This window comes from Rhinopithecus roxellana, chromosome 9, assembly GCF_007565055.1.
Source record: "Rhinopithecus roxellana isolate Shanxi Qingling chromosome 9, ASM756505v1, whole genome shotgun sequence".
In the NCBI taxonomy this organism is placed as follows: Eukaryota; Metazoa; Chordata; class Mammalia; order Primates; family Cercopithecidae; genus Rhinopithecus; species Rhinopithecus roxellana.
In genome coordinates this window covers 7,647,416-7,665,192 of record NC_044557.1, presented here as the reverse complement: position 1 = coordinate 7,665,192, position 17,777 = coordinate 7,647,416, and the positions used below count along the sequence as shown (strand labels likewise).

The window sequence follows — 17,777 nt, the reverse complement described above, 5'->3', positions numbered from 1 at the left end:
GGCAATAATGTGGACTAGACAAAGAAGATACTGGAGGAAGGAAAATCAATGGGAAGAAACTACTAAGGTAATCAGGAGAGAAATGATGAGGACCTGCTCTAACAGAGGACCTCAAATACAGAAGAGGTTAAATAAGAGATGTTAAAAAGTATAAGACAGAAGACAGGATGGAACAGAACTGAATCCAAAAGACAGACAAGTGAGGTATGGAAGATGACACCAAAGTTTCTATTTTAAGCATCAGAGTCAATGGCAACGGCTCTTACCACCGTAAGAAATGACAGCCAGCTAAAGGCATTTGATAAATTCCATTTGAGCCATCGTGAATCTGATATACTACACAATTTTTTTAATTGAAAACAAACAAACAAACAAAACAACCAGATACTGCCAGACAGATGGAAATACAAAGATGAAAAACAAGAACCTGAATTCACTAATAGGAGACACGCTAAAAAAATACTATGTAAAATGGGCTATGATGCAAGTGTGTACAGATATATGCAGGATGGAGATGAACACAGCTCTTGAAGTCAGCCTGGCAGCATACATAAAATACTACACAATGGAATATACACGAGTCCAGAGGTCAGAAGAGAGCTCTCAAATTAAGATACGAAATTAGAGTCATCAGTACAGAACACAGAGGTCTAGACAACTCAGGAGAGTTGAAACAATAAGAAACGAGTGAAGAACAGAACCTTAGGGAATCCAACATCTAGGATACAGGCAAAAGATAAAATGTCAATAAACTGCAAAAGAAGTACCAGAAAGATGGGAAGACGGGGGAGACATCTAAGAATTATGCCAGAGTAAAGGGAAGAATGAATGGTCAATGAACCCTAAATGCAGCTGAGAGCTCAGGTAAAATAAGACTGAAAACTGTCCACAAGAGCAGTTTCAAATAGTGCTGCTCTAGGGCCAAAAGCCAGACTGCAGCAGAGGTGGAATGAACATAGACTTTTTTCAAGAAGTTTAAAAATGAAAAGAAACAGACAGGGTATACATAGAAAGAAGGATCTGCAGTTGTTTTTTGGTTGTTTTTACTCTAACAGGAGAGGCTTCCACTGGCTAAGGACTAAGAACTGAGAGAGAAAGATCGAGTCAAAAAATGTGACTACTTTTGATGGCACACGGCCCCTGAGGTAGGAGAGAATGGGGTCCTGAAAAAGAATGGAGAGATGAGCCTTTCACACTTCTTTCACTGTCCTATGAGAAGGTAGCAAAGGGGGCAGAAATAAGCACAGATGTATTTAGGACAGCATGAGGGGGTATAAACTCAACGAACTCAATTGGACAGATTCCATTATCTCTATGATGTAGCATATGAGAGTATCTACTGAAAATGAGAAAAAAAAAGGTAGGAGGAAATACTGAATTTCTGCAGACAGAAGAGACTATACACAGACATACATCTTCAAACAGAGGGTAGAGTTGAGATTGGAGGCCACAAATTTGTAAGTGGCATCCCACCACCACATGGTCATGAGATTTCCCCCAAAGTTAAAGCAGACAGGGTGGGCACAATGGCTCACGCCTGCAATCCCAGCACTTTGGGAGGCCGAGGTAGGCGGATCTCCTGAGGTCAGGAGTTCGAGACCAGCCTGGCCAACATGGTAAAACCCCATCTCCGCTAAAAAAATATAAAAATTATCCAGGTGTGGTAGGAGGCACCTGTAATCCCAGCTACTTGTAAGGCTGAGGCAGAAGAATCGCTTGAACCCAGGAGATGGAGGCTGCAGTGAGCAGAGATCGCACCACTGCACTCCAGCCTGGGTGACAGAGCAAGAATACGTCTCAAAAAAAAGAAAAGCAGAGAAGGTAAATGGCTGGAGTTTGCCAACATGATGCAGGAGTACTGACTGAGTGAGGATGTGCCATAAGGCCAAGCAATGAGAACAGCATCAGAGTGATGGGAGGGCACCTGTCGGAATCATGCAGGTAACTTTCTCGCAACTATATGCCACAAAAGATCTTCATGAGATAAAGCAGTGAGGGTAAGGAGAAAGAAAGGTGGAAGATTAGAGCAGTTATAGCCAGGGAGGACAATAAAACAGAATGTATATTTCCAGAAGTACACTGTCCTGGGTCCACAGTGTGTTCATGAGGGTATGTGTGAAGTATGCTATTTCATCTATTTGTTTGAATGTCAATTATGAGGCTAAAAAGTACCTGCTTCTTCTGTCTCCTGACTCTTAGCCAGTCCCCACTACAGAGATGTTTGCTCTAAGCATTAGAGCAATGGTTCTTCACCCCAACTGCACATCAGATAAACATTCTTAAAAAAAAAAAAAAAACTGAAACCTGGGCCTCAGTACTAGTCAAATTTAACTGGTTTGGTATTTATTTTTTAAGCTTCCTCAGGTAATGCTAAAGTGAAGTTAGTGCCAGGAACCACTGCTTTCCAAAGAATAGGGCTTTGGATTTATATTACAGAATTAAAGAAAAACTGAGTGGCATGGAAAAAAGTAAGGCAGGAAGATGGTGAAAGAGGGTCTAAATACTAAGATATTTAAAGATGCCCTGAATAGAAAAATTAGGAAACCATTAAAGTACAGAATCACACTCCACACACAAAAATAATAATGTTTCTGAGAGTTCTGTTAAAGGTTCTAGAAAACTCAGGAGTTAAATGCCTCGCTGTAACTAAGCAATGACTAAGAAAAAAGGAACCTAGACTTCACTAAGCTCAAAGAATTGAAAACCAACACTTAGCAGCTCTCCAGGTCAACTACAGTTCACAATTCCCTGGAGGAAAACGCAGCCCATAGTACAAGTCTGACAACACCTCTAGATCTGCAGAATCACCTATTCTACATAAATGGTAAATGGCAAAAGAAGCAACTATTATATTCTTTCACACATTAAAAGTTTTTTTTTTTTTTTTTTTGGCTGCCAGATTTTATTTCCACACCAGTTATCTTCTTCTTAACAAGTTACACCTATAATCTTAAAATCACCCAGTTATTTTACAAATAACTGTCCTCTTAACCTTTATTTGCCACTATTCTAACATACTTGTTAAGTTTTACAACAAAGCACAAGTGATGCAGAGATGAAGTGTTAGTCATAAAGACCAATAAAGAAAAAGTGAGGTGCTGTCTGCGGTCTTCCCCACACAGTCTGTTTACAGGTAACATTACAAATCTTTCAAGCTCCTCCCAGACACTATGTTTATAGAAGTGCTAGACTATATACTTTTGGTCCACCTATATTTAACGTCTTTGGTAAAAATTACTTCATCAATAGAAAGGTTTGTACCTTGCTATCTCTAGCTCAGTCTCAAGAATTTTAAATTCTAACCAACTTCCAAGTCACTCAGAGGTCATTTGTGTTGTAGACCTACTGAAAATTAGACTTACCTTTAAATTGACTTTTTTTTCCAAAACTCAAGGAGTACTTTTTCTTCCAGCATTAAGATAGCTCAACATGTTCCTCTTCTAATATTTAGCCAACAACTTAAGAAAACCTTGATTCCTCTCATTTCGGCCATAAGAAAACAGTCTTTTCCCAAAAAGTTGTTTCAAAACTCTAACAAGAGTTTTGAAGTATATATAACAAGAGTATAGCTATTTTCACACACTGAAATAGCAGACTTAAATACTTGTGGCTTACAATATCACCAAAATTCTCTAGACAAGGTTTATTCTATGGTTTCCATTAAGGAAGAGAATTCTAACTACATTATTTTAGGCTCACTGCTCTCTAAGGCCATAAAGCAGTACTACAGCATAATGAAAAAAGCACAGAACTGAGAAGGGCCTGACCAGTTCTCCCAGATGGTATTAACTTGCTGTGTGGCACTGGACAAGACATTTCAATGTCTTTGGCTCTCAAATTTCCCTATTATTTGTGAAATCAGATTAGAATCACTGTGATCCAAGAGTGCTACTGGCTCAATAAAATTCAATAAAACGCAGAAAATACAAGTCTTTTTTTCTAATAATCTGTATTTTGTAAGTATAATAGAATTAAACCATAAAAGATACCTCAATCAACACTACAGCCAGACTTACTTTTCCTTAGCAGTCTTATTTTGTTTAATTGCTGATAGTTAAAATTTATTCTGACCCGGAATGGCATACTACTGTAATCTCTATGCTTAATTTCAACCCCTAACAAAACAGTGCCACACTACAAACGGTTTCTTCACCTGTTCCCTAATGAGGTTGAAAGTAATTCCTTGGCCTTGAATTTAAAGATACATGTACAGGGCTGATGAAAGCCATCTGTTGGGAACTATGACTTTCATGTGAAAGGAAAAAACCAGAAGGAACTGCTTTCATTTTCCTGGGAACCAGCTGCAGCTGAATGAGTCCTAATCCTGCTCCAGCTGGGACAAGCAGAAGGGTGAAGTTACTCCTGGTCTAATTCATTCGCTGCAGATCGTTTGTGAAATGACTCCACCCCTGAGTAGCCAATTGGTAAACAGCTTTATCAGAATGAAGCTCTTAATAATTCCTATACATAAATCAGAGCATGAAAAGTACTCATTATTATAATTTTAAGAAACACTCTCCAGGTCACCAGAAAAAAACAAATTTTTAATTCTATTTAAACCAGCAAATTTGGCACCTAGATTTTAGTCCTCTTACATAGCTAAGAACCAAGTCGGTATGACAAATATACTTTCTCTAAAACTTTAAATGCAAAGAGAAAATAACTCTAAAAGATGTTAAGGAGATTCTTACAGCTTCAACAAGACTGAATGATATAAATTTTCTTTGCAGATTCATCACAGTTCCTGTTATGTATTTGTTCTCCTAGTATTAAACCTAAGTGTAACAAAAAAAGTATTGGCCCACATGTCCAGGATGAACCAAAGAAAAACAGGCAGCAAGGATAAAAAAGAAACTTAATGTATTTTGTATTTCCTTATATTCATTTTCCATTTAGTTTTCTATAAGACATAATGAAAACTTGTATTATTAAATACTATTAAAGACCTATTAAATAAACTTCATATGCCTATAAAACTTAACCATACAGAGTTCTTTTGAGACTTCAATAAGAAAGTACATGTTAAAGCACTTAAAGAAAAGTCTCCAACACATCATCAGCCCTTAACAAATGTTAGCTATTAATAGGTTTCTATAAGCAACTCTTTACATTCCCTTAGCCTATTGACACAGGGCAAAGAAAAAACGAAGTTAAGATGGTTAGATCCTCTAGATTTCTATTCCTGAAGCCATTTGTGGTACCTGATGTCTTCATTAATTTCTTCTTTTATTTCACCAATTGGAAGGTAGACCAAGAAACAGTAAAGTACTCAGTTGCTAGAAAAATGTCTAGGTTGTAAGTATAAAAAAAATTGGTGGCGGGGTGTGGTGGCTCACACCTGTAATCCCAGCACTTTGGAGGTCGAGGCAGGTGGATTACCTGAGGTCAGGAGTTCGAGACCAGCCTGGCCAACATGGCGAGACCCTGTCTCTACTAAAAATACAAAAAATTAGCCGGGCGTGGTGGCGGGTGCCTATAATCCCAGCTACTCATGAGGCTGAGGGACGAGAATCGCCTGAACCTGGGAGGTGGATGTTGCAGTGAGCCGAGATCGTACCATTGCACTCTAGCCTAAGCGACAAGAGCAAGACTCTGTCTCAAAAAAAAAAAGAAAGAAAAGAAAAATTGGTTTGGTATAGAACTTTGGATTAGTAATGGCTAACCCAAGCTTTAGTAGCTCAGTAGTTTTATTTCGGGGTGTGTCATGGGCTGAAAATTACCAAAAATCATTTGAGCTAGATGATCAAAAAAATCTGTACACTTGGCCAGGTACAGGGGCTCACACCTATAATCTCAGCACTTTGGGAGGCCAAAGCAGGTGGATTACCTGAGGTCAGGAGTTCAAGATTAGCCTGGCCAACACAGTGAAGCCCCATCTTTACTAAAAATACAAAAATTAGTTGGGCGTGGTGGAGCATGCCCACAATCCCAGCTCTTCAGGAGACTGAGGCAGGAGAATCGCTTGAACCTGGAGGCAGAGGTTGCAGTGAGCCAAGGATGCGCCACTGCACTGCAGTCTGGGCAACAGGGTGAGATTCTGTCTCAAAAAAAAAAAAAAAAACTGTACAGCTGATTGTACTTAAACAGATACTATTTTACAACATATCTCGGGGTTATTTTTCAATTTCTGAATTTTTAAAGAATAAATCTGCTGAGACAAAGTTAATTCCTAACCAGATTTATAATTAATCCACCTCAATGACTTGTTAGTAACAAATTTTTATTTCTAGCCCACTGCTCCTGGTACATTTGGAGTCACAAACAAATGGTATAAACAATGATGTCAGAAATGTACGGCATGGGCCGGGCGTGGTGGCTCACATTTGTAATCCTAGCACTTGGGGAGGTGGAGGCAGAGGCAGAGGTGGGCGGATCACCTGAAGTCAGGAGTTCCAGAACAGAACTGGCCAACATGGCGAAACCCTGTTTCTATTAAAAATACAAAAATTAGGTGGGTATGGTGGCATATGCCTGTAATCACAGCCGGCAGGCGGGGGAGGCAGCAGAATTGCTTGAACCTGGAAGGCAGAGGTTGCAATGAGCTGAGATCAGGCCACTGCACTCTCAAAAGAAAAAAGAAAAAAAGAAAAACAAAGAAATGTATGTCATAAAAAATTTTTAAATTATTAAATGTAACAATTATTGAGATCAATCCATTTCATACGTGATATTATAATATCTATGTTTTCCACATCACTGTATCCTCAATATTTTATCTTTTGCTTTCAGAAGATATTTTGTTTTTTTGTTTTCCAAAGTGAACAATCATTCTGTCAAGCAGTCCATGTAGTCCTGAACTTAACAGCATGGACAACTATCCATTGCCTTTCTATATAGTATCAAAGCAAGAATCTGAAATTGAAATTTCCAAGCTTACATTGGTTAACAATTATAAAATACCATGATTCTAACATATAAAATGTTAAACAACTCTACTATAAAGGTCATTTCCAAATAGCTAAATCAAAACTTTATCACTCTTAACTTTCAGTAACTTAAAAATATATCCCTGGCCAGGTGCGGTGGCTCACGCCTGTAATCCCAACACTTTGGGAGGCCAAGGCGGGCAGCTCATGAGGTCAGGAGTTCAAGACCAGCCCGGCCAACCTGGTGGAAACCCCATCTCTACTAAAAATATAAAAATTAGCCGGGCATGATGGCATGCACCTATAATTCCAGCTTACTTGGGAGGCTGAGGCAGGAGAATCGCTTGAACCCAGGAGGTAGAGGTTGCACCACTGCACTCTAGCCTGGGCAACAAAGCAAGACTCCATCTCTCAAAAAAAAAAAAAAAAATCCACATTTTAATCAGTATCTCTACATCAAAAATTTAAATTCTAAATTCCAGTCAAATTCCAGCTCTACTTACTCTATAATTTAAAATATAAATTCCAATAAAACAAAATAAGTTTGATTCTACTAAGAGTTGACCATATTGAGATGTAACTTAGAGTGAAAGGAAAGAGATTTATCATTGGATCTTTTTGCTCCAGGTTACCCAGCTGGGAGTAACCTGAACAATAGCATTAGTTGACAATACCTCTCTTCCCTTTCCAACTGAATGCTTTACCAAATTATAATTCTGTTCCAAAATACTATGCCACCAAATAACAACACTTTTAATGAGTTGGCTGATTACCATGAAAGAGAATACTTTTCTGGGCTAGTAATACAGAACACAAACTATATATATTCAAGTAAATTATGTCAGTGTGTAAAATGAACTCAGAAGTTTGAAATCAAGGTGAAAATTATTCTTGGAAGGAAACTGAATCTTTCCAAGACTCACTATATAAAGATAATTTTTTAAATGGACCATCACAATCTCAAATAATTGCCTTGCCCACTAAACATCTAATTATTTCTCAAAGTCATGACACTTAATTGGTATGAAAAAATAATAATATAAAAAAATTAACAGTTCATAAACTAAAAAAGGCTTTCAAAAAATGTATTTTGTATCTCTATTCTGTCTGCTTTAATCCCCTCACAGGACCTAAGTCCTAAATCCACTGTTCATGGCAGGCATTCAAATGTTCGCTAAATAAATAATGAATAAGTGAAGTAGATGCAACAAATTACCTTACAGTAATATCTATATATCAAAAAGAAATTTACAAGGAGGAAGTTGCTATTTAAGCCAGTTACACACTATTCTCCTCACCTATAATCCCATGATTCAAGGAAAGCAGTATTTCTGTCCCAACTTAAAGCACTCTGGTATAGCCATACAACTGATCCCTACCTACCATGCCTATCAGAAAATGTTAGTGACAACTGAAATGAAAACTAGTAAGCATAGAAATTATCTTTAAGGGAAAAAAAATGGCATGTAGGCAAAAACTTTTTTTAATGGACCTCAGACATACAAAACTAGATTACTCATAATCTTTGGTTCCTAACACATTCTTGTCACTGGTCCAAAGTGAGTTTTCAAATCTGTTCTGCAAAAAAGAAAAATGGGCACAAACAATGAAGGGGGGTGGGGAATTTGTCCTTTTACAATTAGGAAATGTGCTATGAAGTTAACACCAAGGACATTCACGAGTTTGTACTTGAGTGCAGTGATAGCCATCATACGTTACTGCTCCTAAGAGGTGGTCAGTATGGCTATCAGAAAGAATTTGGAGCCAGAATGCCCAAATTCAAATCCTAGTTCTGCCACCTAATATTTGTGTGACTTCTGCAAGTTACTGAAATCTCTTTTATGCCTCAGTTTCTTCACCTGTAAAATAAAAGTACCTATTTCACTGCTAATACTGTTACCTTATTAATAGCTAGCTAACCTAACAGTAGCTAGTTATGGTAGAGGATTAAATGAGTTAATATACGTACAGCATTAAAGTAACGCCTGGCACATAGCAAATAAACAAACAAATAAACTCACCATGAACTACCACACTCTAAAGTTAGCTCAAAAATTTCCCTTATAACATGGGTTAAAAACTTTTTTTTTTGAGATGGAGTCTTGCTCTGTTGCCCAGGTTGTAGTGCAGAGGCACATTCTAGGCTCACTACAACCTCCGCCTCCCAGGTTCAAGCGATTGTCCTGCCTCAGCCTCCCGAGTAGCTAGGATTACAGGCACCCACCATCATGCCAGGCTAATTTTTGTATTTCTGTAGAGACGGGGTTTCACCATGTTGGCCAGGCTGGTCCTGAACTCCTGACCTCAGGTGATCTGCCCCCCTCGGCATCCCAAAGTGCTGGGATTACAGGCCTGAGCCACCAGGCCCGGCCTAAAAACTTTTAATCATAGTATCCCATGGATTCTCCTCAGTACTTATCAATGTGAGAAGAATACACTAAAGTTCAAATGTCTTCACAAAAACTCCTCTTAAATGTATTCCAACACAGTTGATCTCCCAAAAGGATCAAAACCACTTAACTGCTGAAAATCTAACATACAATTCCTTCCAAAGGTTAGTATCACAAAAAAAAAAAAAAAGTTAGAATTGAAACCAGAAAAAGTAAAGAGGAACTTGCTCAAGTTTCTCCACGCCGTCTTTAAATTTCATCTTCACCTTACAGTTGGTCAGGTTAATAGAAATACCTGCATTAGCATCCCAGAGAAGACAGAACTGTTTCTGTTCCAAGCAGAGTGCCTGGTCCACAGTAGGTGTTCAATGACTATATGCTGAACCAATTAATGCCTAAAAGTGAAACTACTTCTGACCTATACACCTTCCTTTCTCCATCACTGTCAAATAAACTCCGGATAATTTTTTTTTTTTTTTTTTGAGAACATCTAGGTTCGTAACAGCAAACCATCAATTCTGCATATGAACTGATTGCGTAGTTTGAAGAAAATAGTTAAAATACAATTTTAAAGGGGCAGAGATAATCTGTTCAAAGGAATAATCCCTCATCCTAGAATTCACTGTATTATGATTTTGAATGTAAACTTTTCATACCTTTGGGGGAAGTCACACAGGTAATTCACTACTGAAAATAAGACTCCATTTAAAAATACAGAAGAGAGCTCATCAACTCTAATTTAATATATGTTATCATGAAATTAGTTTTCCAAAGAGATCAGTACACATACAAGTCTACTTACTCAAAGAAACAAACTCTATTTTTCCACATGTCTAAATTGAGTTACTTCAGTTAACAACACTACAGGCAGGGCGCGGTCCAGCACTTTGGGAGGCTGAGGTGGGCGGATCACCTGAGGTTGGGAGTTTGAGACCAGCCTGATCAACAGGGAGAGACCCTGTCTCTACTAAAAATACAAAATTAGCCGGGCATGGTGGTGCATGCCTGTAATCCCAGCTACTTGTGAGGCTGAGGCAAGGGAATTGCTTGAACCTGGGCAGTGGAGGCTGCAGTGAGCCAAGTGCCATTGCACTTCAGCCTGGACAACAAGAGCGAAATTCCGTCTCAAAAAAAAAAACAACTATATATGAAAGCAATGTAAGCAAATGGGTATTTCTTTTTCATTTTTTCAATTATTAAATCACTTTTGTTTTTCTCACTTTATTTCTCCAAAAGCAAACGGGGCCAGGTGCAGTGGCTCATTCCAATTAATCTCCGCCCTTTGAGAGGCCAGGTCGGCAGGTCGCTTTAGGTCAGGAGTTGAGACCAGCCTAGCCAACATGGTGAAACCCCGTCTCTACTAAAAATACACACACACACAAAAAGTAGCCAGGCGTGGTGGCGCACATCTATACTCCCAGCTACTCAGGAGGCTGAGGCAGGAGAATCGCTTGAACCTGGGAGGCGAAGGCTGCAGTGAGCTGAGATCACACCACTGAACTCCAGTCAAAGCAAAACAGCACATCTCTACTGAGTTAAACTCTTCTTAATGCAAAGGTGCTACGAAATGGCCTCAACAAAGTTCCTTAGCTCAGCTGCAAAATAAGGACTGTTGGATTAGACAGTTCTCAGGGTCCCTTCCAAAAGTAAAATCCCAGGGTTCTAGGACTTGGATTTGTCTTGCTCTATACTATACTGACTACCTTTTAAAAATATGCTCAAATGACATTTTTATATGGCTAATATTTTTTAAAATTAAAATATCTACTGATAATTCAAGCAAGTGTAATTACAATAAAAGCAGACAACAGGCCAGGCACGGTGGCTCATGCCTGTAATCCCAACACTTTGGGAGGCAGAAGCGGGTGGATCACTTGAGGTCAGGGGTTCGAGACCAGCCTGGCCAACAAGGTGAAACCCCGTCTCTACTAAAAATACAAAAATTACCCAGGCATAGTGGTGTATGTTAATCCCAGCTACTTGGGAGGCTTAGGCAAGAGAATCGCTTGAACCTGGGAGGCAGAGATTGCAGTGAGTGAGACTGCACCACTGCACTTCAGCCTGGGCGACAGAGGGAGACTCCGACTCAAAAATAAGTAAAAGCAAACAGGTGTCCTAACAAGAACTTATAACATCCACTTCACAAGTATGGCACTGAATTGATCTAACTATAAATTATTTCCTGTTTCCAGGCAGTTAACCTGTTAGATCATTTAATAATTGTAGAAATCCAATCATTGTATTTAACTTCAGCCACATGTGATAAAGAAAGTTTCTACAGGTAAGATTTCTTACAGCACTAAAATACAGAATAAAGCATTTTAATTACTTGTCTACCTTGAATTTTTAATAAATACTCTTAATAAATGCTCAAATTATATACAGCCATTTTATGAACGAGATTCTCTGTCAATTCATGACTATATGAGAATCATTTCAAGGGTAATAACAGCAAGATTATGCTTTATTTCAGTGTTCACAGGGAAAATTGAACCCTAGAATAGATCTCTAAAAATTTCATCAAAGAAAAATACTGTTAATTTTCAATTGTTGAAGAAAAATCTCCAGGTATTCAGTGGGCTGCGAATGATACAACAAATTTAGATCAAATCTCAAATTTTCAAAATGCATTCAATGTTTACTTTACCATCTTTCCACCCTAGGAGTACCCTTTATCATCTTACGCAAAATGAAGACCATTTTACTTATGTCTACCAAGATGTGCAGCAACCTAAAGCATCACTGCTCTCCAAGGAACTATAATTCAGAGCACCTCAAGAAAATTTACAGCTAAGATACTAGATCAATGTAAAAAACAGGTACTAACAAAATTCTCCTAATCTCCAAATATCTATTTAAGCACCAAAATTTACTGTTTAAGAAGTCATACTTTCAACTATACACAATAACATCCTAAAACACAACAGAGTAAAGTATACACCTGGGCATCAAAACTTCCAACGCTCCAGAACTTTACCTTTCTTTTCGTTTTTAGAACAGGTGTCACTCAGTTGTCCAGGCTGGAGTGCAGTGGTGAGAGCATAGCTCACTGGAGCCTCAGACCCCTGTACTCAAGCAATCCTCTCCAACACAGCCTCTTAAGTAGCTAGGACTACAGGTGTGCCCATACCTGGCTAATTTTCTATTTTTGGTGGACATGGGGTCTCGCTATATTGCCCAGACTGGGCTCAAACTCCTAGGCTCAAGCCGTCCTTCTGTCCCAGTCTCCCAAAGCGCTGGGATTACAGGCATGAACTACTGCACCAGGCCCTCCAGAACTCTTCTAATTCAGGATACTGTATTCCTGTCCCATGCAACTACAGCTGTCATAAATAACAACATTTAGGACTTGATCATATGCAAAACCATAATACATGATAGAAAGCTATAATACAAACAGCAGAAACAAGAATTGCTAAGTTTGCTTAGTTGCGCCTATGGGTCATGAGAATCTGTCTCATTCCTGTCTAACGAGTAATCTGCAACAAAATGGAAAATAGAAAAAGACAGGTTCTCAGAGTCATCTGCTTGTTTCAAATTCAAGTCTCCAGGATTTGGCTGCTCATCAACTTCCAGTAGTAAGGCATTGTAAGAATCTTTAGTTAAAAATTTTATAGTCTCATGCTGGACTACTCCTCAAGCAAAATAATTTTTAAAAAGTTTTAAAAAAAGGGTTTTAAACTCATATGCCACTTTTTCATTGTAATGTAAAGAAGTTCTTTTAGGAAGATTAACATTCTACATTTTTAATCTTAGGCTTCAAATATTTCAAAGTACCAGAACAAATCTATGTTCTCATAGCTACAACTCACCAATAAAAAACCAGAGGTGATGACTCCACTAAGTCCCCAAACAAAAAACTTGAATATAACTTCCCAGAAATGTGAATTTGTAGCATCCTATATCATCAGCTCTATAAACCCGGAGGCATATGCCATTCTTACCTTATCCTTTTCATGTGGAAGAAGGGACACTGGAGGTAAACAGGAAAGAGACTCACAACACTCTTTCCCATCCACATTGGTTGCTTTAGTGTTGAGTCGATAAAGAGGTCCATCTTTAAGAAGTCTGCCATGGCCAATGGCACGTTTAATAGCCAATCGTAACTGCTGGTGAAAGCCAGAGGCAGCACTGCCTCCAAATAACGCAGACACATCCTTCTGACCTTTCAAAAAACGTTCAATGCTTTTCAAAGTTGAGCCACCAGACTCTGCCAAGCCCTCAACTGCCCGCTTTATCAGTTTATTCCAATCCACATTTTGTTTATTATCCAATTTTCCATGGTTCCGAGGCTTAGGAAGTGCTATTCGCCCAGGATTATCAGGATCTTTATAGGAATTGAGTCCTTTATTTGAGACTTTTAAAATCGTTCCATCTTTAACACTCAACTCCAACTGTTCTAAAACAGTTTTACGATCTAAGCCATGGGATGAAGACACAGCATTGCATATCCTTTCTTCTGAAGGACGCTGTTTCTGCTTTTTCACTTTTTTGATGGCCTCCAAAATCCACTCAGTATAAAGCGGGTTTGCGAGTTTTACCATGGTGAAGGATTCTGTATATCCATAGAGTCGTTATCCCTTATCCTGATGCTGAGTAAGTTTTACACCATGGAAACCAAGATTCTCGGAGGCTGGGAACCAGTTAACCATAGCATACAAGTTTTCTGGCCTAAGTCCTTCCTCCTTTCACAAAACAGAATGCCTCCCCAATTGTACTATAGAAACCAAAGCAACCTGTTGTTTGAAATGTCTTCCAACTTCCCAACGAATTTCTCAATAGCACCACACATAGGTCTCGTCATAAAGCTGTAAGAACTCAAGAATATTTCATTCCCGGCTTCAGAGCAGAAAAATGTGCATCTTATGCCTGAAAAGCAATGAAAACAAGGTCAGTTTTCTACCAACACCTATTTCGAACGAAAATAAGCATCCTCATCTTAAAGCAATGAAACAGCAAGTGTTGAGTGGGCACCCTTGCGAATTTCCAAACTTATCTATTAACATTCCAAAACAATCATGTATGTAAACCACTGGGATAAAAAACAAAAGAAAAAAAAAGATGAGTAATTAGGATACAATGAGGAAACACGATGAGTTTTCTAAGAACGACCTTAAGCTACCACTAACCAGAAGGGGTGATGGCTATTCTGTACTCCGCAATCTCTGCTCACCAGTCTAGGAATTTCAACTCTTCCTTGACATCTTTCCCCAAGAAACTAGTCAGCACTTCAACAAGTATCTGGATTAGTAGAAAGAATCCTGCAATGAAAGTAAGAGTGAATCTTTCACCTTTCAAAATTCTAGACATTCAGAGTGGACAAAAACAGTCAATAAGATAGGCAGAAAACGATTGAGAAAATTTTAGCTATTTCTTATATGAAAAGAAACAATGAATACAATATGCATGCCCAGTTTATAATTTAAGTACAGTATTACCTTAATCTTTCCTAATGGAAACAAAAATACTATTGAAAATAGCCTAGGGTGAAAGTGCTGCCTGAATTTAACAATAATTCACTTACATTCAAATTTTAAGAATTATATGCTGATAGCTTCTCCTAACCCAAACTAAGATGTTTCCTTACATTCAAATTTTAAGAATTATATGCTGATAGTTTCTCCTAACCCAAACTGTTTCCTTACATTCAAATTTTAAGAATTATATGCTGATAGGTTCTCCTAACCCAAACTAAGATGTTTCTATTCATATGCTGAAGAGAGTCACAACTGTCAAACTGCATATAAGTAATCCATAGTCAGGAAAACTAGACGTGAGGAAGGCCCAGCATCACTGGGGTCAACGCACATACTACCTATCAAATGTACAGTACAGAAAAAGAAATGTACTGGCTACTTGTGGGTCTAAAGAGACACCCAAATAATAAAGATATAAATTCAAGATTGCTGTCCTGAAACGAACACTAATAAAACATAAACACAAATGTACTGTCTCTCTGAATCAAAGTCAGTATCCTTACAAAAGAATCTGGTAGATGCAATTTTATTTAATCACTAAAATACTGAATTCTAAATCTAACTCTTTTACCTCCAAAACTAAGTTTAACTGAGTGTTTTTTAGAACTTCTGCTCTCATTCTAGAGATCATTTGCATTACAATATAAACAATGCTAGACAAATGGCTCCCACAGCAACTATTCTTAGTGGTGACATTAAAATCAAACGGAAAACTAATACACACTAGGAAAGAGATATTACTATTAACTCTGATAGGAAAGAAAAGAGTGAAGCAAACATTCAAATCTGAGCCAAGATTTGTTTTTAAATTAGCTGCCTAAATAGAAGCCCCCGGGACAGCTATGCTTCAATTTGGTGAGGGTCTCAAGAAGGTAGATATCAGAGTATTATTACTCCAAGCAAGTTCATTATACAGATATTAAGTCTAAACTAAAAGAGAAGCTACAACCTGAGTTTAAGAAGCTGGGAACGAACGTCCTAATTGACTAAGTTTCGCAGGTAAAAAAATGAGTGACAGTCACTCATTGTCTTTCCGGCCGGGATTGTCATCAGTCTCCCGGTCTTCGGAAAGTCAAGCGTCTGCAGCCTCGGATCTTAACTCCCGGAAAGTACGCTAGCAGCTAAAGCGAGCGCAACTCGCTTCCGACAGTCCTTCCCGTCCCCATTCCCCACCCCCAAACACGTCTTCGCGCTCTCTTTTCAAAGAGCGAGAAACTTTAAAAACTTGGATCGGCACAGCCCCGCAGCTCGCCGACTGGCGCTACGCCGTTTCCACGCGATGGAAACAGACCCAGAGCACAAGTTAACAATGAAATCACGTGAAGGAGTTCAGACCGGTGCATCGCCCCGGCCCAGCTCCGCACCCTAAGCTCTGGGGGCCGGCTCGAGGGCGGCGCGGGGTGCTGGGAGCCTGACAGTAGCGCACTGAGCCAAGCGGCGAGGTTGACAGGCGCCCGGCCTCCCCTCGGCGGCGGGGCTGACAGCCCGGCAGACACAACACCACACGTGCTGCGCCTCGCACCACAACACCCGCCGGCCTGTCAGCCCCGCTCGCTGCCTCAGCCCGGCTCGGATCCCCGCGCCCCCGGTCAGAGCCCAAGCCGGAGCCGGAACCCGAGCCAGAGCACGAGCGCCCGCGAGCGCGGGGAGAAGCGACCCGGCCCGGCCGGCACTGCGCGCGGCGGGCGGGTGGGCGCGCCCCGAGGGAGAGCGGGCTCGCCGGCTCCGCCAGCCCGAGGCTCCGCGGCCTGGGCCGCTCGCCGCCCGCCCACCCGCCGGCTCCCCCAGGGCGGGCCCGGCCGGCGGGGTCGGGGGCGAGGGGCCCGGGAGCCCGGGGCCGGGCGGTGGCGCGCGGGCCGCGGGCTGGGGCAGGCGGGCGCCGGGCGGGCGGGCGCGAGGGGGCGGCCACGGCGCCCCAGCCCGAGGCCTGGCGCAGAGCAGCGGGAGGCGGCGCAGGCCGCGTCGGGGCCTGCAGCGGCCCGCCGACCCCGCGAGGCAGCGGAGTGGGCCCTGGAGCGGCTCAGCCTCGGGCTGGGCGGCCAGAGGCTGCCGGGGACGGCCCCTCGGCTACTTACCGGGAGGAAGTAGAGCCCGGATCCCGGAGACGCGGGCCGGACCGCCGAGATGCCCCAAACTGACACGGCCGCCATCTTGGAGACAGTGAGCTCCAGCCGGGGGGAGGGGAGGCGAGGCGGCGGAACAGCCGCGGGGGGAGGGGAGCGTCGCGAGGGAACGGCGGCCTGGGGGAGGGAGCGGGAAGAGCCTGGGCGGGAGGCGAGGGGAGGCGGAGGCCCGGCAGCGCGGGAGGGGGGCGGCCGGGAGCGGGAAGAGCTGGGCCGAGAGCCGGGAAAGGCCGGAGGGCGGGGCGGGGCAGAAGGGAAGAGCCGGCCGGCGGGGTCACGTGGGGCCGGTACAAAAGGCCAAAGCCAGGGTGGGAGGAGGACTCGGTGGGGCTGGAGGCCGTTGAGCGTGGCCTCCTTCTGTACCTTCTCACGCGTTTAAGTCAGACAGCGACCCGGGAGAAGAGCTGGTGCACCCCATGCCACCACTGGGGAAACTGAGGGCAGGCGCCTGGGTGGGGTGGCTTCAGTGTGGCACGGAAATCCGGCAGCCACGCAGGATGGGAACTCTCGGCGGCGTCTGTTTACAGTTAGTGAGCCCTCCCTCCCCACTCATTTGCCTGCAGAGCGACTGTCCGGAGCCCGAGACCGGGGTCCGCCCGAGGGCGGGGCCTGAGGGGCTGCGAGGAGGCGATTTCCCGTCCTCACCCCTGGCTGCTCGTCTCAGCCCCCGACGGCTCTCTTCTGTTGGTGGGAAGATTGGGGAGAGGGTGGAACCAGAGGCACCCGTCTTAAGCCTTTCAGCAGTGACTTCATTTTTTCCCTCCCCCAGCAGCTGAGAGGGTTCTTGGACCTCACTAGAGCTATTTTATGGGAAACTCCACAGACCTGGGTCATGTGACTTGGACAAGGTCACACAGCTAGTGTGTGGCGCACACCTGAGCCTGGGACTGAGATTTGTCTTATTCCAAAGCCGGTCTTCTC

General features: G+C 41.9%; 1 protein-coding gene and 1 non-coding gene across 3 annotated transcripts in view; both read right to left on the bottom strand.

Annotated features, from left to right (window-relative positions):
• Positions 1-16,929, bottom strand: part of KAT6A (lysine acetyltransferase 6A) — a 124,702-nt gene extending 107,773 nt beyond the window's left edge. For both annotated transcript variants that reach the window (XM_030937396.1, XM_030937397.1), the window contains exons 1-2: positions 16,809-16,929; positions 13,201-14,125 (exon numbers count right to left, since the gene is read on the bottom strand). In XM_030937396.1, coding sequence (XP_030793256.1) covers positions 13,201-13,800 — 600 coding nt within the window. In that variant the 5' untranslated portion in view covers positions 13,801-14,125; positions 16,809-16,929. The remainder of the gene's footprint in view (positions 1-13,200; positions 14,126-16,808) is intronic.
• On the bottom strand, positions 8,352-8,423 carry LOC115899822. Its single transcript, XR_004059424.1, has one exon. It is a non-coding gene; the product is annotated as a small nucleolar RNA SNORD112 (small nucleolar RNA).
• Positions 16,930-17,777: the final 848 nt, after the last annotated feature.